Source organism: Musa acuminata, chromosome BXJ3-8, assembly GCF_036884655.1.
Source record: "Musa acuminata AAA Group cultivar baxijiao chromosome BXJ3-8, Cavendish_Baxijiao_AAA, whole genome shotgun sequence".
Taxonomy (NCBI): Eukaryota; Viridiplantae; Streptophyta; class Magnoliopsida; order Zingiberales; family Musaceae; genus Musa; species Musa acuminata.
In genome coordinates, this window is record NC_088356.1 from 52,136,287 (window position 1) to 52,153,774 (window position 17,488).

The 17,488-nt window shown below is 38.9% G+C and overlaps 1 protein-coding gene and 1 long non-coding RNA gene across 3 annotated transcripts; one reads left to right on the plus strand and one right to left on the minus strand.

The window, feature by feature from the left end:
• The first annotated feature begins 3,880 nt into the window (after window positions 1–3,880).
• On the plus strand, window positions 3,881–8,248 carry LOC135645130 (transcription factor BHLH3-like). Of its 2 annotated transcripts, XM_065163222.1 has the most exons (5): window positions 3,881–4,040; window positions 6,884–7,438; window positions 7,514–7,681; window positions 7,762–7,929; window positions 8,039–8,248. In XM_065163222.1, the coding sequence occupies exons 2-5, from the start codon at window positions 6,905–6,907 to the stop codon at window positions 8,123–8,125; spliced, it is 957 nt and encodes a 318-aa protein (XP_065019294.1). In that variant the 5' UTR covers window positions 3,881–4,040; window positions 6,884–6,904; the 3' UTR covers window positions 8,126–8,248. The 2 variants fall into 2 exon arrangements, with proteins under 2 accessions (XP_065019294.1, XP_065019293.1); XM_065163221.1 differs by lacking the exon at window positions 3,881–4,040 and having other exon boundaries at window positions 6,587–7,438.
• An 8,244-nt stretch (window positions 8,249–16,492) lies between these two features.
• Window positions 16,493–17,412, minus strand: LOC135646095 (uncharacterized). Its single transcript, XR_010498958.1, has 3 exons — window positions 17,164–17,412; window positions 16,960–17,080; window positions 16,493–16,850 (listed from the first exon to the last, which is right to left on the minus strand). It is a non-coding gene; the product is annotated as an uncharacterized LOC135646095 (long non-coding RNA).
• Window positions 17,413–17,488: the final 76 nt, after the last annotated feature.

The window sequence follows — 17,488 nt, forward strand, 5'->3', positions numbered from 1 at the left end:
GCCGTGAAGTCCACCTTGTTGTCTTGCATTGGCCCATCGTTCTAGCTTTTGGGCAGTGTTATATAACTAATGTGGGAGCTTCTGGTAATCAATAAAGTTGGCGGACCAAATGGAGAACAAGAATTGCAAGGTGACTTGTGTGCATAATGTTTTTCTTTGCGTCATGGATCTGTTGTGTTTCTTGCCATGTAGAATTATTTATTACATAAAAGAGCCGAAGTTTCAAATGTGGTACTTGGTGCTGCTTAGGATCCACTGTCTGTACTGCTTCAGGTTAATATTCTCCTTTACTGCATATTCTTTCTTCCCCATGTGTGCTATCTCAGTCGATAATACATTATTTTTTTAGCAATTTTCCTCTGTTATGATATCCCTTTCTTTTCTCTCCGCTTAGCTCTATTTTATTTATTTATTAGTTAATCAAGTACACCTGAGATTGGTCTAGGTCAATCTAGTGAACCATGAGGGTCATATGCTTGTGACATTGTTGTTTACATTTTAGTAGATACCTTATTTATCATAATATGTTCTTTATTGTCCTTATTTGTATAATTATTTTGCATTACAACGTCATGATGCTGGTTGAATTGATGTCAAATACTGGGAAGCAGTTAGTTTTGGCTATTTCTCTTCCTTTTGCTTTTCCCTACAATTGTGGACATCAACTATTAACTTCAATAAATGCAAAGGTTTATCTGTTGAGTATACTGTTGAAGGTTTGGAAGGGATATCAGCCTGACTCATACTTTGAACTTCAGGACTATAGGAGCCATCAATTGTGGGATTAAGTTAATTTTAGTTTGTTGTCTTCCTTTTGCTTCTCCCTGCAATTGTAGACATCGGCTTTTAACTTCATTAAATACAAAGATTTATCTGTTAAATACCTCCTACTTTGAACTTCAGCCGCCGATGCCTACATGTGGTTCACTTAACCAAGTATAGTTGTATTATAGCACAGGGGCATTTCGATACCATTCCAGGCATTGTATTATTTCATTCCATGCTAGTCGGCATGGGATGGTTAGCATGCTCCTGTGATGAGTGGCATGAGCCAAAAATTGGTTAAATCATACCATGGTAGTTAACATAGGAGTTGTTAGCATGCATCTCTGCTGAGTGGCACAAGTTAAAAATTATCCTAAACATATGTTGTTACCTTATGCATTTGTTAGCACTGGCATGATACATTTTAATGTTTGTTGACACACCCATCAGCATGGCAACCTTGCACTTATTTTGATAATTATAAGTTGTACAAAGAGTAGAGATATCCAAAATCTTATTATTATCTTGCTGAAGCAGTTGTGTTATTGATCACTTTGTTTTCTTTTTCTTTTTTTTGTGTATTCTCATCTCCGAGTTGAATTTACACTCTATTTGATTATCCATTTTTTCTCCTTGACAAACTGCCGGAGTATTAAATGGTTGCTCTCTTCTTTAATGGGTTATATTTATAAGGATAAGGTGAATTTACTTTTCAATGGTCATCTTAGATTCTATGGCTAGTTGTTCTCTATCTTAGTTTGTCATGTAATACCAATTGCAAGGGCACAGGAATTTTAGTAATTGTTGTGATAAAATATTAGGTTCTTCAGGTAGCCGACCATGAATAGTTGGGACCTTGTCTTGTTGTCACATCAGGCTCTTTAATTGATTCCAAAATGATGCTCTAAGATTCTGCATTCTTACCTGGTACCCTTTCTGGTGCTCTCGATCTCCATCTCCTTAGAGATCATGATCTGGGCAGGGGTTGGTCCCATTCTAGATCTCTGTCTTCTCAACTTGGAACTCAGATGAGGTCACAGTCCAGAGGTCGTGGCAGGTTTTCTTTATTTCTTTGGTTTGCTAATTCCATTAGTTTGTCTGACTATGATGTTTGTTATTTTAATCTGTATTTTCATTATCTGAATTATGTAATGGCGGGAATGAAGTGGTAAATTCTGGAACTACTCTTTACATAAGGAGAATTTTATCCAGGGTTGTGGAAAGGGACCTTGAGGATCTTTTCTCCATTGTGTCCCATTTGTTCACAGCAATCAAAGATGATGAGTTCATTAGTATAAATTCATTCCACTTGCTGAATCGGCACCTTAACAGTTTTCCATGCATCAGATCAACTTACATAGCAAAACTTTTCAACTAAACATCAGCATTCACTTCAATTCTCACAACTAATCAACAGACATCACCAACTCGTAGTTGGACTTCATGGTACCTAAGTTATGGCATGCTTCAGCAGATGATTTCCGCCTCCTCTTCCTCCCCTTCCCTTGCTAATAAGGCTTTATGTTGTTTTCTGTCTTGTGGTTGCGCAGCAACATATGCTGCATCACTCTTTTTGTTTGAGTATATGAGAATGTAGTGCAAATGTAAACACAGCACTTGTTGTTTCATTTCAGTCAAGAGGTGGAAGAACACCTAAATCTGGAAAGTCCCTCGAACTGGTTAGCACTTGGAATGGTGAGTTCTTCCTCTGAAATCAATAAAAGTGTTATTTCGACTGGTTGAAGTCATCTATCTGTTTCTGATGTACTTGTTTCTTTCCCCCTCTTAATACTTGCATTTAATGCCTCTGCGGCAGGGTATCAAAGTGGTGGTGGAAGAAACCATGGGGGCTACAGTCTTGATGAGCGGTGGTGGCGATAATGGATCCCCAAGAATGGGGCTACGTTCTTGCATTTAATGTGCTTTGGTTTTCAATGGGGTCAACGTTATCGAACATATCGACTACATTTAGATTGCAAATGGGAACACATTTGGCTGCATTCTGTTGCTTATGAGCAGCATCTCAAGTGAGCTCATGACTTATGGTAATCATTATTCGGATTCAGGCAGGCAGTTGTGCGCTTTGTCATGCCAGTCTCCGTATTCATGGATTGAAACTTGGGTTGAAAGTTGAAAATTATGAAAAGACGATGCTACTTGGGGGCATCTATCACTTGGGTATTGGGATTCTGAGCATTGAGAGGACTCCGAGGACACAAGCCATTCCTGTCTGGTCTCATGTAACGTAAACCCTTGTGGCTTCTCCCATGTCCCAAGCTGCTGCATCACAAGGCATCTTTGTACCACGATGTACCCCCTTGGGCATCGGCAAGCACTTGTTCTGAGATAGTGGAAAAAACCCACAGGAAATGTTAATGATCGAGGAGGACTGCTGGTCCGAATTCAGAGGCTGGGCACTGTGGATTGACCATTCATGGTCCTTTTTGGTATGATATCTCAATACTTTTGCATTATCAAAACTTGTACTGTGCAATCTGAAACATTTCTTTTTCACAGCGTCGTGGACATTGAAGCCAAGATGGATTGATTCTGTTCAATCACCAACTCTGCAGGCTTTTTGCTAAATGCTATTGCTATGACGAGTGGCCCATGTACTTGTGGTACCCTCGTGAATGTTCGGGACAAGCAAAATGGTGTCGTCGTCTGCTGCCAATTATTTTAGCAGGTGAGAAACCTATGTGGCATTATAAATAATTCTTCGAATCTTATTAAATTTCTGCCAATTATTTTAATCTAATCTAATGCTGGTGGCAGAAAAGGCAATCAGTCATGACTAGAATGGGAAACAGTTGATGGGAGGATGGAGCCAATGAATGGGATAGATAAAGGTCGGAGTCACAGGTTTTAATGTGAACTATGCGTGTCTATAATTTAGGCCGTAATCTGAACGGGACCTAACATGCCCTTGACAAATGTTACAGCATCTTCCTTGACGTTAAGTTGGGTCGTCACCATCTAATTGCAATCCTCGTCGGTACACACTTTCCCTCGGTGAAGTCACAGTCACGTAAACCTACATTTGAACTGGTGGTCGTGGACCACTGCAACTTTTGTCACTTGTGTATCTCTTTTCGCTTTCTCATGTAATTAATTCCGTGGCTCCTGCAATTTGGTGCAGATATATTAACCAGCCAGCAGTACACGAGACGAAATGACCAGCTGAACCAAACGCGCGCCGGTGATGAAAGCTCTCCCCGGACGCTGATGGCTGCTTCCCCTTGTCTTTTGCCACCCCCACCCTCCCTCCTTTTCAGGTTCGTTTCGTTTGCTTGTGATGATTCAACGCACGAAAACTTGCTTCTCTCCTACCGATTATTTTAGCGCTCCGTGGTTAGTTCTTTTTCAAAGACAAAGAGAAGGTGTTTTTATCTCTCTCCCTCTCTCTCCCGATCGAGCTGGATGAGGCCAACGCAAAGCTAGCCGGCCTTTACGGAGCCTTAGCCTTCTCCTCTGTTTGATTGCATGACTTGTAGAAGAAGCCCTGAAACCAAGAAAGGAGTGCCTGCTGAATAGGGCTGCCCGGTGGATCTGTAACCCGTACCCCTCCCTACTTTTTACTATATACACGCGAAACCCGAAGTTGTAGGTGAGAAAAAAAGCCTGCAGGTCCTCCGCCTCTGGCCTCTTGTGGCCTCCTCTCCTCCTACCCTTCCATGTCTCCATCTGCGTCTAATTAGAGATGAAACGAGACAAGAAGATTCGGAGAGAGAGAGATGGGTGGTATTGAGAAGGTGGTGAGAACAATATTGTGGGCCGAGTTGCACTGCCGTGGTTTTGAGAGAGAGAGAGAGAGAGAGAGAGAGATAAAGGCTTCGCTTCCAGCTCTTGTCACCACGCACGAAGAGACGAGGCTGTCAAGCAGATGCTCTGAGCTTATGGTGATGTTGGCCCTTGCCACCTGTATTTTCGAGGTTTGTCAACCTGGGTTTAAATTTTGACCATACACTCTTTCTTTCCCACACGGGACGAGGAGGAGGGGAGGAGGATGAGTCGCTTCATCCATAATTCGTGCTTACTTTGTGTCGGGATTTAAGTCATGACTCCACCCACGAACGACGGTGATGGTGCTCGTTCGAAGCGTTACTTCGTGCCTCTAGTCGTGACGTAAATTAGAATGAGCCTCGGCTTTTATTCTAAGCCCGCACTCACTGTTCGGTAGTGGGAAGAGAATAACTATATACATAATCAAAGGTATAATGTATTTTAGCTTGACCGAGATATAATGCGTTGTACTTCCTCTGCTCTCCATACGTTAGCTGAACAACTGTCCTCTTTATATCATTTAAATAATATCATCCGCATCATATTTAATTGGTAGGCACATTTCACGAAAAAAACTGCAAGTCTATAATGCAACGATGGATACATATAATATTGATCATGAGTGATGTAGTGCATGATTTGGTTCAGTTGTTTAAACCATGCTCGTCGTACAGCAAAATTCCAATGAAGTTTAGCTTGTAAGATGAAGCAAAAGCAAGCAAAAATTATGATGACTACTACTGCCATTAAAAAGGCACAATTGGTTCTGTACATTCTCGCAACTTAGGCTATCTTTTGATTATTAGCTTTTTTTTTTTCCTTCTGTTTGTATGTGCGAAAACTTGCACGTTGGACGACTTCATCCCCCATTGTTCTTGAAACAAGTAATGCGTTATTTATACTATTCTTTTTATTATTTATTAATTATCAGGTCTAAGTACGGTACATGGTAAATGCATATCATTATAATCCATAAACTTAAATGATTCAAAGTGTAACACAACTTCAATATATAAAATCTTAAGTTTTCATTATTTTAAACTAATTATATGGATATGTAATTATCATTGAAATATGTGACAAATGTGTTGAGATCTATAATATATTTTAGGACAATTCTAATCTACTCATTAATCTTTTAGTAATACAAATTAATTTTTAACTTTATTTCTAATATATTTATATTGTAGAATTAATTTTGATTTTGATTTTGATTTATATGAGATATATTGTGATAGAAGGCATTGATAAGACATGATATGACTTAACAAACATTCGTCAACACCTACACGGAAGGACAGGACCGGTCAATAAACAACCCTAATATCTATTTCCAGAGGAAACCCATTAATTTAGCTCAGTATGTTTCCCAGAGGAAATCCGCATGAACCCATTCACATATTCGTCTATTGGAGGTTCGAATGAGTCTTATAAATACCAGACGAGAATGAACAATAATGGTCACAATAAGTTGAACGCGCCGCTTGCTTGGGGGTTTTCGGCAATTGCCAAATCAAATATGTTTAATTGTGTCAAGAACACAAATGAGTGTGTACTTGAACTTTACGTGGGAGTAGAAAATGACGATTGTTTTGCTTGTGTTTGATGAACCCACCACAATCGAAGCAAATTGTATTCCTCTACTTTCTTTGTTATAAATGAATACATAGCAATCTGCGGCTGTCGGATAACTTGTCGTGAACACGGTAAGCTTCAGCCTTCATGTTTATTATTGCTGAATCCTGCAGTCCACTTCATTGACTAGTTTTCTTCTCGTTTCATATATATATATATATATATATATATATATATATATATATATATATATATATAATGGTGGCCAATCAGTCTCCCAGCTCCATGCAATCAGCTCAAGCAGCACTCCTTCAGCTTTCTGCAAAAAGTCGTCATCCATGTCTTCGTTGACCACTGCCACTGCATTCACCACAAGCAGAGAGAGAGAGAGAGCGAGATTGTTGCATGTTATATAACTTATATATGTATGTCTATATACACCCAGTTATATGTAAAGGTACGTGGCCAGGGAACCTGACATGGCCTCGGCTCTCTCCCTCCATCCTTTTCGATTCCGACAGACTTGTGGGTCAAAGCTCTCAGTCCATCCCTTTATTATAACACCCCTTCAGGACTGCAGATTTGCGTGAGAAATACCACAGGGGGAGAGAGACAGAGAGAGGAGATTCCATTGCGATATTAGGCTAAGCTCTATTGGTTCTAATGCAATGCCGACAACATACCTCGTTGGAAAGGATGTTGCATTTGATGCTGTGAGGTTGTATATATAATTCCTCAGCTTTTGTTCTTCTGCTTGTAGTGCTTGGTAGGCAGGAAAGCAATGGAGCTTGATGAGCATGGCTTCTTGGAGGAGCTGCTTTCCCTGAGAAGAGATGCATGGGACTCCTTTCCGGCGGGAATGGGCGAGTTCTTCTCCTGTGAAGGGAACATGGACTGCTTCCAGCAGAGCTCTGCGCTGGTCCCTCCCAGCTTTACTGCCTTCGACGGCGGCGTCGCCATGACCGTGGATCCTAATTTCGACTGCTTGAGCGAATTGTACTGTCCGCTAGGCGGCGGCGTGTACACGGCGGCCACGACGGCGGCGCCGGAGATCCAGACCTCGTCGGTCAGGTCGACGCTGGACGACGGCGAGCTCGGCCTCGTCCATGGAGAGTGGCAGAGCGCGTGCAAAGTGGAGGTGGCGCAGTCCGGGGAGGCGCCGAGTATGTTCGAACTGAGCGGCTGCGTGGAGAGGAAGCAGAAGAAGAAGCTCGAGGGGATGCCTTCCAAGAATCTAATGGCGGAGCGGCGGCGAAGGAAACGGCTCAACGATCGGCTATCCATGCTGCGATCTGTTGTTCCCAAGATCAGCAAGGTAAGCGATTCCAGAGTCCTCCATGTTCTTATGACCGGCCATCAGATGGGCTGATAGAAACTTTGGGTTCACCAGATGGACAGAACATCCATTCTCGGGGACACCATCGACTACATGAAGGAGCTGTTGGAGAGGATCAAGCGCCTGCAGGAGGAGATCGACGGCAGCCCGGAGCAGGCGAGTCTACTGAGCATCTTCAAGGAGTTGAACTCCAACGAGGCCTTGGTGAGGAACTCCCCCAAGGTAATGTTTGTGCTGGGCTCGCACTAAAGCTCGATGACGGGCTTCGAATCTGATAACCCCCATGCAAAGCGATCTTGCAGTTCGAGGTGGAGAGACGAGACAACGACACCCGAATCGAGATCTGCTGCGCGGCCAAGCCGGGTCTGCTGCTGTCGACGGTGAGCACCCTGGAGGCGCTGGGACTGGAGATCCAACAATGCGTGGTGAGTTGCTTCAGTGACTTCGGCATGCAGGCGTCTTGTTCCGAGGTAAGACATCTGCAGGCATTGGCTACACATTGCAACTAGTTTCTGCACTTCTGAGACGATGAAATCTTCATGTTGGTCGTCCTCCGCCGCCGATGGCTGTGCTACACAGGACATGGATCAGAGGGCAGTCGTAAGCGCCGAGGACGTAAAGCAGGCGCTCTTCAGGAATGCAGGATATGGAGGAAGGTGTTTGTAGAAGAAGATGCAGCAGCAGAATGCAGGGGCTTACAGATGAATAATGCTTCTATGTAATGTTTTCCTTTGTAGCGAAGGTGATTAGATCAGTGTGTGAAGTGTGTTCATCTACTTCACATGGTGATGATGATGGTCTGATTGCTTTATTTGTGCTCATTACAATATATATATATATATATATATATATATATATATATATATATATATTGGGCCGGCGTGCTCGGTCGCCGGTGGCACACTTGTGCAGGACCGCAGGCCGCTGGACTTCTGGGCTCAGTGCTCGGTTGGACGCCTGGACCGAGCCTAAGGCTAAGGCTGACTCGGGCTGGATTTGGCCCGGTCCGACCAACAGCCTGGTTCGGGTCAAACCTCGATTTCGAATTTTTGTAACTAAAATTTAAATTTAAATTTAAAATAAATATATGCAATATTTAAAATATAATGAAAATTGTATCACTAAACAAAAATCAGTAACTCATTTTTCACAAATTAGTAAGTAAAATTGTATTCGTAATAATTTAAAATTTAAAATAAAGTAAGTAAAATGCACTCTAAAAATACAACCACACTACCAGTCTCCAAGTAATATAAATACTTCAACAGCGTATCCATGCTTCAATTCATGTGCTTCTCCCCTTGACGACGGCCTCTAAGATTTCGCTCTACTCCCATAGGAGGCCACCTCTTTGACGTCGCCCTCATCAAGTAGGAAACTCATATATGTTTTTGGACTCGAAACTAAGGCCCCTCAATGGCACAATGATGTTCTAACCTATCGACACTCGGAACTCATGTTAGAATAATCTCAATTAAACTTGAGATTATGTATATTTTAATATTTTTAGAATTATGTATATTTTATAATAACTTATAATACAAATATCTTTTCGATCGATTGCATTAACGTAAAAGATGTTATTCTTTGATTTTTACAAACTACCTAATAGAATGTATGAGCGATAGGAAGAGTCGATGGTAGCAGTGTGCATAGGCGAGAGACTACGAAGAAGGGAAAAAATAAAGAGAGAGAGTAAAAATATAATTCAAAGGGGTTGTGAATGCTAAAATATTATTTTATTATTTTTAAATGAATTATGAATAGTAAGAAAGAGTATCGAAATAATAAGCTTCTTTCTTTTTGTTAATATTTTCATAATGTTATACCAACTTGGATTCATTGAGCTTATTGAGAAAAATGATTGCACATGAGGTGAGTCGATAGTGGATGGTTACTAAGCATTATAAACAATAATAGTTCTCATACAATAAATAAAATCGTACAATATATCTTAATCACATGCATAACTATTAAGCGACATCCACCTAACGTACTCTATGAGATGTATGTTATATCTTTTTAACAGTTAATGGAGAAGAAAACACATATTACACTCTTAATAGTTTGACAAAATGGTGTCTCTCATTCGTCATTTTAAGGGACACAATCCTTCGAAGAACATACGAATGAACCATTTAAACACCCTCATCTTGTTCCTTGCACGTGTTGTACACATGACCTCGGACCAAGATCCATTGTGGCTTGGCCCAATACTGTGCAGGGCCCAACGTTAGCCCAATTAGCCAGTTTGAACAATTGGAAGTGGTTCACAGAAACCTCTTCTACTCAAATTGGATTCGAGGAAGTTCAAATTATATTAATTTAGGATGATCCTAGAGTGGTTTTATGAATATTTCAGATAGGTTGGCTGGTTTAATTAGATTATTGTTGAATTGAGTATGGTTCGAGTCAATTTGACCAATTCAGTTCATGTCAATTACGGTTAGAGTGTGATTCCTCGTATTATTGATGTTTATTAGTTATTCATATGTTTTACGAGTTTACATTATAATATCTTGTGATTAACATGTTACCAGATGATATATATGCTCAACATATTGTAAGATAATTATTGATTTACTTGTATAGTAGTATGGTGATTCCTTCAAGAAGCTAATGGGTTATCAAACATAGTAGCTAAAGCAGTTCCTCGATTGTGAGAATGTGTCCCTGGTTTAATGGATAAAGGGCATCACTCCATCAACAATTGGAAGACTACATCAACTATTGGAAAAGTGTATGATCGAATCTCTGACATATTCTTACGGACTTAGTTAATTTTACTTAAGTCGTGCAGCACCATTGTGTTAGAAGAAATATTTAACTCGGGGTCTAGATATCTCAACAAACACTTAATAAGTAACGCAAAATATAAAGATAGATTTCATAAGTTTTGAATGATCATACAATAAAGGTCTAAGTCAGTCTATCACAATCAAAAGTCTCCACAAATGTCAACAGGATACTACTATGGAATAAAATAGTGAACTAACGATAGACAAAACTCTAAGGGTCCATCCAACCTTGTGCCACCGTTGTAGCTATAGGGTTGGTTTGTCACCTTGTGTGGCACTTAGATATACTCTTAGTATTGGCAAATCACCTTAGACCTTTTGTTGCATGATCATTCAGAGCTTGTGAAGTTTATATTTATATTTTTTATTACATATCAAGTGTTTATTGAAATATATTTTTGTTCTACTCTGATATCATTTATTATATACTTAATAGGCTTTGCCTAAGTCATTAGATACTCTTGCATATCTCTTTGTAGGATCAGTGTCTTCGTAACATCTTAGGGTCCTACGAGGACATACAAAATAAAATATGAGTTAGAAGAAACGTTTAATTTAGGATCTCACATGCAGATATTTTAGTAAACACTTGATAAGTAATATAAAATATAATAATAGATTTAGCAAGCTCTAAAACCATCTTATCACATCCTTAGTTAGAATTATCTACCTGACACCTAAGCGATAACTCATTTGTAAAGGGTTAATATAGACCTTAACCACGTGCAGTCCTCAAAGGACCTGGACAAAAAAAAAAAAAAAAAAGCGAACATGTGAGGTTTTTTGCCATCATCACACATGGAAAGGGAAAAATAACTGTGATCCAAAACAACATAATGCAATAAACTTTTTATTTGAAATAATTATTAGGTAAACATTATGTCTGAATCTATCAACGGATTCGGAGCCCCGTTTGTTTGTGTGCATTCATTCAACTTATTTTTGAAACCTTTTGTGCCTAATAAAAGCTGATTATTATTTTTATTATTTTAGATTTTAATCATCTTATCCTTTCTTTTGTAGGATAATAATAATTACTTGCACATTCATCTTTTTTATATTTTCTTCATTATGCAAATTTTTTTAGACTATACAAGGTTAATGTTTAAGTTGATCCTTTGCGGATATATATTACCTTGCTAGCATATACCTTAGACAATTTTGGATACGACAATATGTCATATATTTATGAGACTAAAGAAATAGTATCAATCTCGTTACCGAAAATTAGTCACTAATATTATGATAGAATATTTTGATAGTATTTATAACTTTGTACTCAACTTTATTTGATTTTAATTATTTTATTTTTCAGAATAACTTGCTAATTATAATATGAATTATGACGGAGAGAATCATCATCTGCCACTATAGGATATTAGTTTTTTTATATATAAATAGTTTTAATATAAGTCAATAGGGCATGTCAGACCCTACCCTCTATGCCACATTTGAAATTTGATGGATGTGGCAAACCTCAATAATCTCATTCTATTATCCACCGGATAGCAAGTTCTTAGATTAAATATTATCCTCACCACTTACCAAATCTTTCAGCAATATATAGAACACCACAATGGGATTTTCTTAAAATTCTCATAATCCTACACGACACATTTTATCTCCTCGATGATGTAATAATAATAATCATAAGCTAAAAGTATTGACGCGAAGCCAAACGAATCAACATCAATGATCGATATGTCTCTACATCAATCAACGTCGCCATGATCAATTAGCGTGTTTCCACGTCAACGAACAACGTGCAACTTTGAATCCACACGAAGATAACTCACATCTGCGTCCGCATTCATTGAACCGCTTCTTCCTGCCTACTAAAAGAAAACAAAATGCCTCTCATGAGTTAGGAGCAAATCCAAATCATCAAAGGACAAGGAGACATATGCATGCATTCAAGAATCTTTCCACGTTTTTGATTTGTATGCAAGCTTCATCGAATTACTTTTTTTTTTTTGTGTGCATGTGACCTTAAAGCACTATTATAAGGAAATAAAAATACAATTTCTCTATTTTATTTTGTATTTGTTTCAACTTCCCATGGTAAATACATCAAATATGAGTTTTGCGTCACGTAAACATTCATAATACCGATAATACGGAAGAAAACTTTCGATACTTATTGTTTGAGAAAATAAAAAAGAAAAATATAACTTATGTATTATGTCGAGCATGATAACGAATCATTCTCGATGAAATTAGTGTATTGGTAGGAAAAATATTCATTCAATCATTGCTCGACGGAACAGTCAATTAGTCGAAATAGGCTCAGTTAACAATTCGACCCCATGAATATCAATTTAATATAAATTTTAGAGAAATATTTTGTTCATACCATAAAATATTTTCCTGGGTTAAGCCTATTAAGTCATTATAATCGAGGTTAGTCATTATTTACTTAAAACTCTTTTCTTCCACCTCGAAGCTAAGTAGAGCGTCAGAGAAAGCTCGTCGAGACGTCACATCTGACCTTGATATTTGTGCACGTCGACCCATCCAACGAACTTGTTGCACGTATGGCCCAGAATCAAATCCGACTGATTCGAACATCATCAACATCTATCACACCATCTATATTTATCTAGACTTCTTCAATTTAAGCTATAAATTATAGCTTTATCATCATCCAAATGTAATACCATTCTTGTAACTACTTTATCGAGGATGATAAATTCACGGAATCTTTTGTGTTGTTCATGTTCGAACCCTAATTTACAGGTAGTTGTAGTCTAAGATTAGTTATAACTTTAGGAGCCACAAATCATCGCAGAAGAGCAACCCAATTAGCCGAAGATGGTCAAAAGTGTTAGAATATTAAATTAAGCTTTATCTTATCTTTGGTATTAGATTAAGAGTCTACATCATATTAATATTAGCTTAAAGGAGGCACAGTAGTCCACTTGGGATTTAAAGATGAATTTGTCGACCGCTGGTATTAACTAAACGAACGAGCAGCGTTGAGGTATGATATGAATGTTATGAACAAGTTATAAATATCTTTTTATCGAGATATGATGGTTTTAGATAGTATTAGGAGAAAATATTATTGGCGTCTTGGTCAGTCCAATAATTTAGACTAGTGTATGTAGACTTGTCCGAAATGATTTTGATATGACTTCGAGGTGGATATGAGATGAAGGTGTCGAACTCCTAAGGTGAAAGCATTGCATCTCCAATGTGGATCTGAGGTGAAGGTATCAAGCTCGTGAGGTGAAAGTATTACGCTCTTGAGGAGGAAGTATTATACTTTTGAGATATAAATATTATGCTCTCGAGATGAAAATATTTTATCGAAAGAGGGTTTTTAACTCAGTCTTTTTGATTCTCAAGTTAGTAATATAATGTTTCTAAATATGAACCCGAATAGTTCGAGAAAAGAGAGAGTCCTTTCCTTCTTTTTTCTTTATCATAAAGGAAGAGAAGTGATCTTATGATCATCTTTCAAGTTTATGATTATCACTTGATAATCACGTATCCGTTGATAGTAAATTTCCAATCAGGTAACACAAGTCTTAACACAAAATTCTCTCGAACTGGATTGACTCGTTCCACATTAATCCTTAACGTATGTTGAGAGAGAGAGAGAGAGAGAGAGAGAGAGAGAGAGAATATTAGACTGACTGTGTCACCGTCGAAGCACGTAATCCCCGCACTGGTTGAAGCCCGCGCGGCCGTCGCCCGCCGCGGCGCGACTAAAGAAAGCACGACACGTGCCGTGCAGAGGCTGTCGGCGGCGTCCCTTGGCCACCTCCAAAGGCCGTCCTTTCCACGTACTCATCCCCACACTAAAATCACTACGACCAATTGGTGGAAGAGAGAGAGAGAGAGAGAGATCGCCAGCTCGGTTTGGTCGGTACAAGAGAGAGACATGTCCACATGAGTAGATGCAAATAGGATAACGTTGTTTAAAGCATTGTCCCCATCCCCGATTGAGAATCTGTGAGGTTGCTTTGACTTCCACAGGTTATGGCGTTGGATTGCCTAACAACGTCAAGCATCACGCAATTCCCGTGCTCAACTCTAACCCTTTAACATCGGGGGTTGACATTAAGAAACAGAAAACAGTAGCCGCCAGGTGTCAACCTACATTCATGTTGGTTTCTCGTTTGGATTTTGGACACGTTTAGTTCGTTGTTCGGTTCATGTCGAGCTGACCAATGAAACGGTGATCTCTCATGACCTAATAATCCCTTCTTCCTAATTGTCAATGCAAACCTACTCTTTTGTCTGAGTTGCAATTATTTGTTCTTGGAGTGGCTATATATTTCACGTAATCGGGTCAAGTTCGCTAGCCATGCATCCATTGTAGGTGGGTGAGCAGAGTCGCTATTTAGCGGCACAAATGATGCTGCCAAATCCTAATTGCTGAATACCAGCATATACAAGTGATAGAAGATAAAATTTTTCAACTATACGAGGAAATCTCTATTCTGTTGAGAGAAATTCTCTATTAAGGAAAATCCTCTTTCCTAATCTGGGACATATTAATGTATTCAAGCTAAAGTTATTTCAATAAAGCTTCTTCAATAATTATTCTTATCTTTTATTCTTTTCATTATGGTATCATAGCTTCGCTTTTCGCTCTTGCCTTTGGCCAGCGACCAACGTCGTTGAGAAAAGCGAAGCTTCGCTCTTGCCTTTGGCCAGCGACCAACATCGTTGAGAAAAGCGAAGTTTCGCCCCAACACTGCTGCGGCCACATTCCTAAGAGGCTCCACGGTCAATCCTCATCCTCACCGTGGTATCCTTTGTTGCCTTCACTGATTTATCAACAGTCGGTGGACTTAAGGAGAACGAAAAGAATGCCTGTGCCCTCACAGCAACAGTAGCAGCGATCTGCTCTTGCCCTACTCACGAAGTCTCTCGCTTATAAACCATTCTTTGCATCGATCTAAGAATTGTATCCTTATCAGGAGTACCATCTTACATGATAGAAGATAAGATTTCCCTGGGATATGTTAATGTATTCAAGCTAAAGTTATTTCAATAAAACTTCTTCAATGATTGTTCTTATTTTCTATTCTTTTCGTCAACAAGACATTACAATTCCACGTACTAATTTCATGGGAGATTAGGTTCAACAATATTCGATCATAAATGGACGACTTGGACCGATTCTTATCCCCCACCTATTCATTTCCTAATGCATATGTGCCATCCAAATGGAAAGCACAATACCACCACCAGCTTAGATCAAGCCATGTCTCTCATGATCCAAATATTATTATTATATTTCATCAAGTCACACCGTACCAGATGGTGTAGTGCAATCATTTTATGTTTATTTTATTTGTAAAAAGTGATGGATGAAGATGAAATTTGATGCCCCAAGCTTGCTGTTAAGATTGTTAGACATAAAATTTGGATATCATTCACATGAGAATAATTAATGACATGATCGATATTTCAATAATATATAGTCGATACTTTTAGAATCATTCGATTGACATATTAACGTTATAGTGTTGATATCTCGGTATTATGTGATCAGTACCTTAATTATGTGGTCGAATGGATTGAGTGCTATCATATCGTGGGTTCATAGTTAAGTCCGGAAGAGATGCATCATGATCTTGTTAAATTCAATAAAATTTTCTATCGAAGTAACTGTGTTCAAAGTATATTATAAAAGTATGTTCCAATATACATATATTTCTTGTATAGAATCTCATATTAACTTAAACATCGAAAGAATACTGAGGTTTTAATGTAGTTTTACAAGTGTTCGAATACTCGAAACATGATGATGTCGGCTAAAGTCATTTTGGTACGATCGTAAAAGATTAGTCTCGATTGTCTTTGAAACATCATCGATCTTAGATAATTAAAAATTAACTTAACAATCATCAAATAAAAATAGATGGTTGAATGTTAAATTTTAGAATAGAAGATTTGAATTCAATCGATGATATACTGAATTAAATTATTTTTTAAGAAAAAAATGGTGAAGATCATATTTGACTAAGTTAATTTTAATACACCACATTAAATACATATAGCTTTCTTTCAAACAAGCTTAGCTTATATAGAATTTAAATAAGTTAACTGATACATTAACTCATGATGTGTGTATATATATATATATATATAATAATAATTTAAATCCTTATCCCAATTACAATTTAGAATGAGGATTCGAACTTCGAGTTAAGGTAATTTATATAAACCAAAATTAAGATAAGGAGGATTCGAACCCTTATAAATTAAATCCACGGAATTAGGTTAGATAGATAAATCATTATAAATTAATTAAGAAAAAGGGGGATGAAACACAAATCCAATAATTACATCAGCACCGACGTACACTGTTGTAGCGTAGTGGAACGCCCTGCGTGCGTCGCGTTGGCTTCCTTATCCTCTCAGGCTTCCTCTTTTGGCGAAGAAGCCCTACGGCATATTCCCATCCCCATCTCCTCCCTCACGGGGCTGTGGCCCACGCAGGGCCGCCATAGACGCTGCTGCTGCTTCACCACCCACGTGCTTCCTTCGTGGTCGCAACTCCTTCCCTGTCTCTGAAGGAAAGCAGTCATCATCTTCGTTTCCGGTGGGCAGAGACGTCCATGGGCGTTGACGTCCTGCAGGCGTAGCACGAGAATTTTTAAAGAAGAAGACCCTGTTAGATTAGCCTGCTGCAGTAGAACTGCTCGAGCGGGCTATTTGAGGAGGGTCTTTGCTTGCCGGTACCTGAGCAAGCACCTGATGGCCAGAAACAGGCGTGAACGAATGTAGAGGAGAGAGAGACGTCACCAGCAGCCAGATTAGGGTTGTTTTCCTGTTCTTGGATCTGGTCGAAAAGGACGAGCCACTGCAATCAAATTTATCCGAGAGCTTTAGGAAATATCAATTTTCCCGATGGGCACTTGAATCATCCCGAAGACACAGACTTACAAGTGGCATTCGCATTTTTAGGGAGAGAAAGAGCTTATCTCCGTTCGTGACGTTTCTCCGGCGCTCGCCACCATCATCTATTTCTCCGACGTAATGAAACATTAACACGACTCTTAATTTCCTCTACTTTAGGAAGGTAGAGGAGAGGCAGAACGACGACGGAAGTGCGGTTTGCGAAACATCTGCCGATTTGATTCATTCCATGTTCTTTTAATCTGATCGATTAAAAAGAATTAGGGATTTGATTTGTTGACCCAAATCAAAATTTCCCCCTAATTTAAGTATCTGTTGATTCAAAATTTCACATTTGATTTACGGTAAAAAG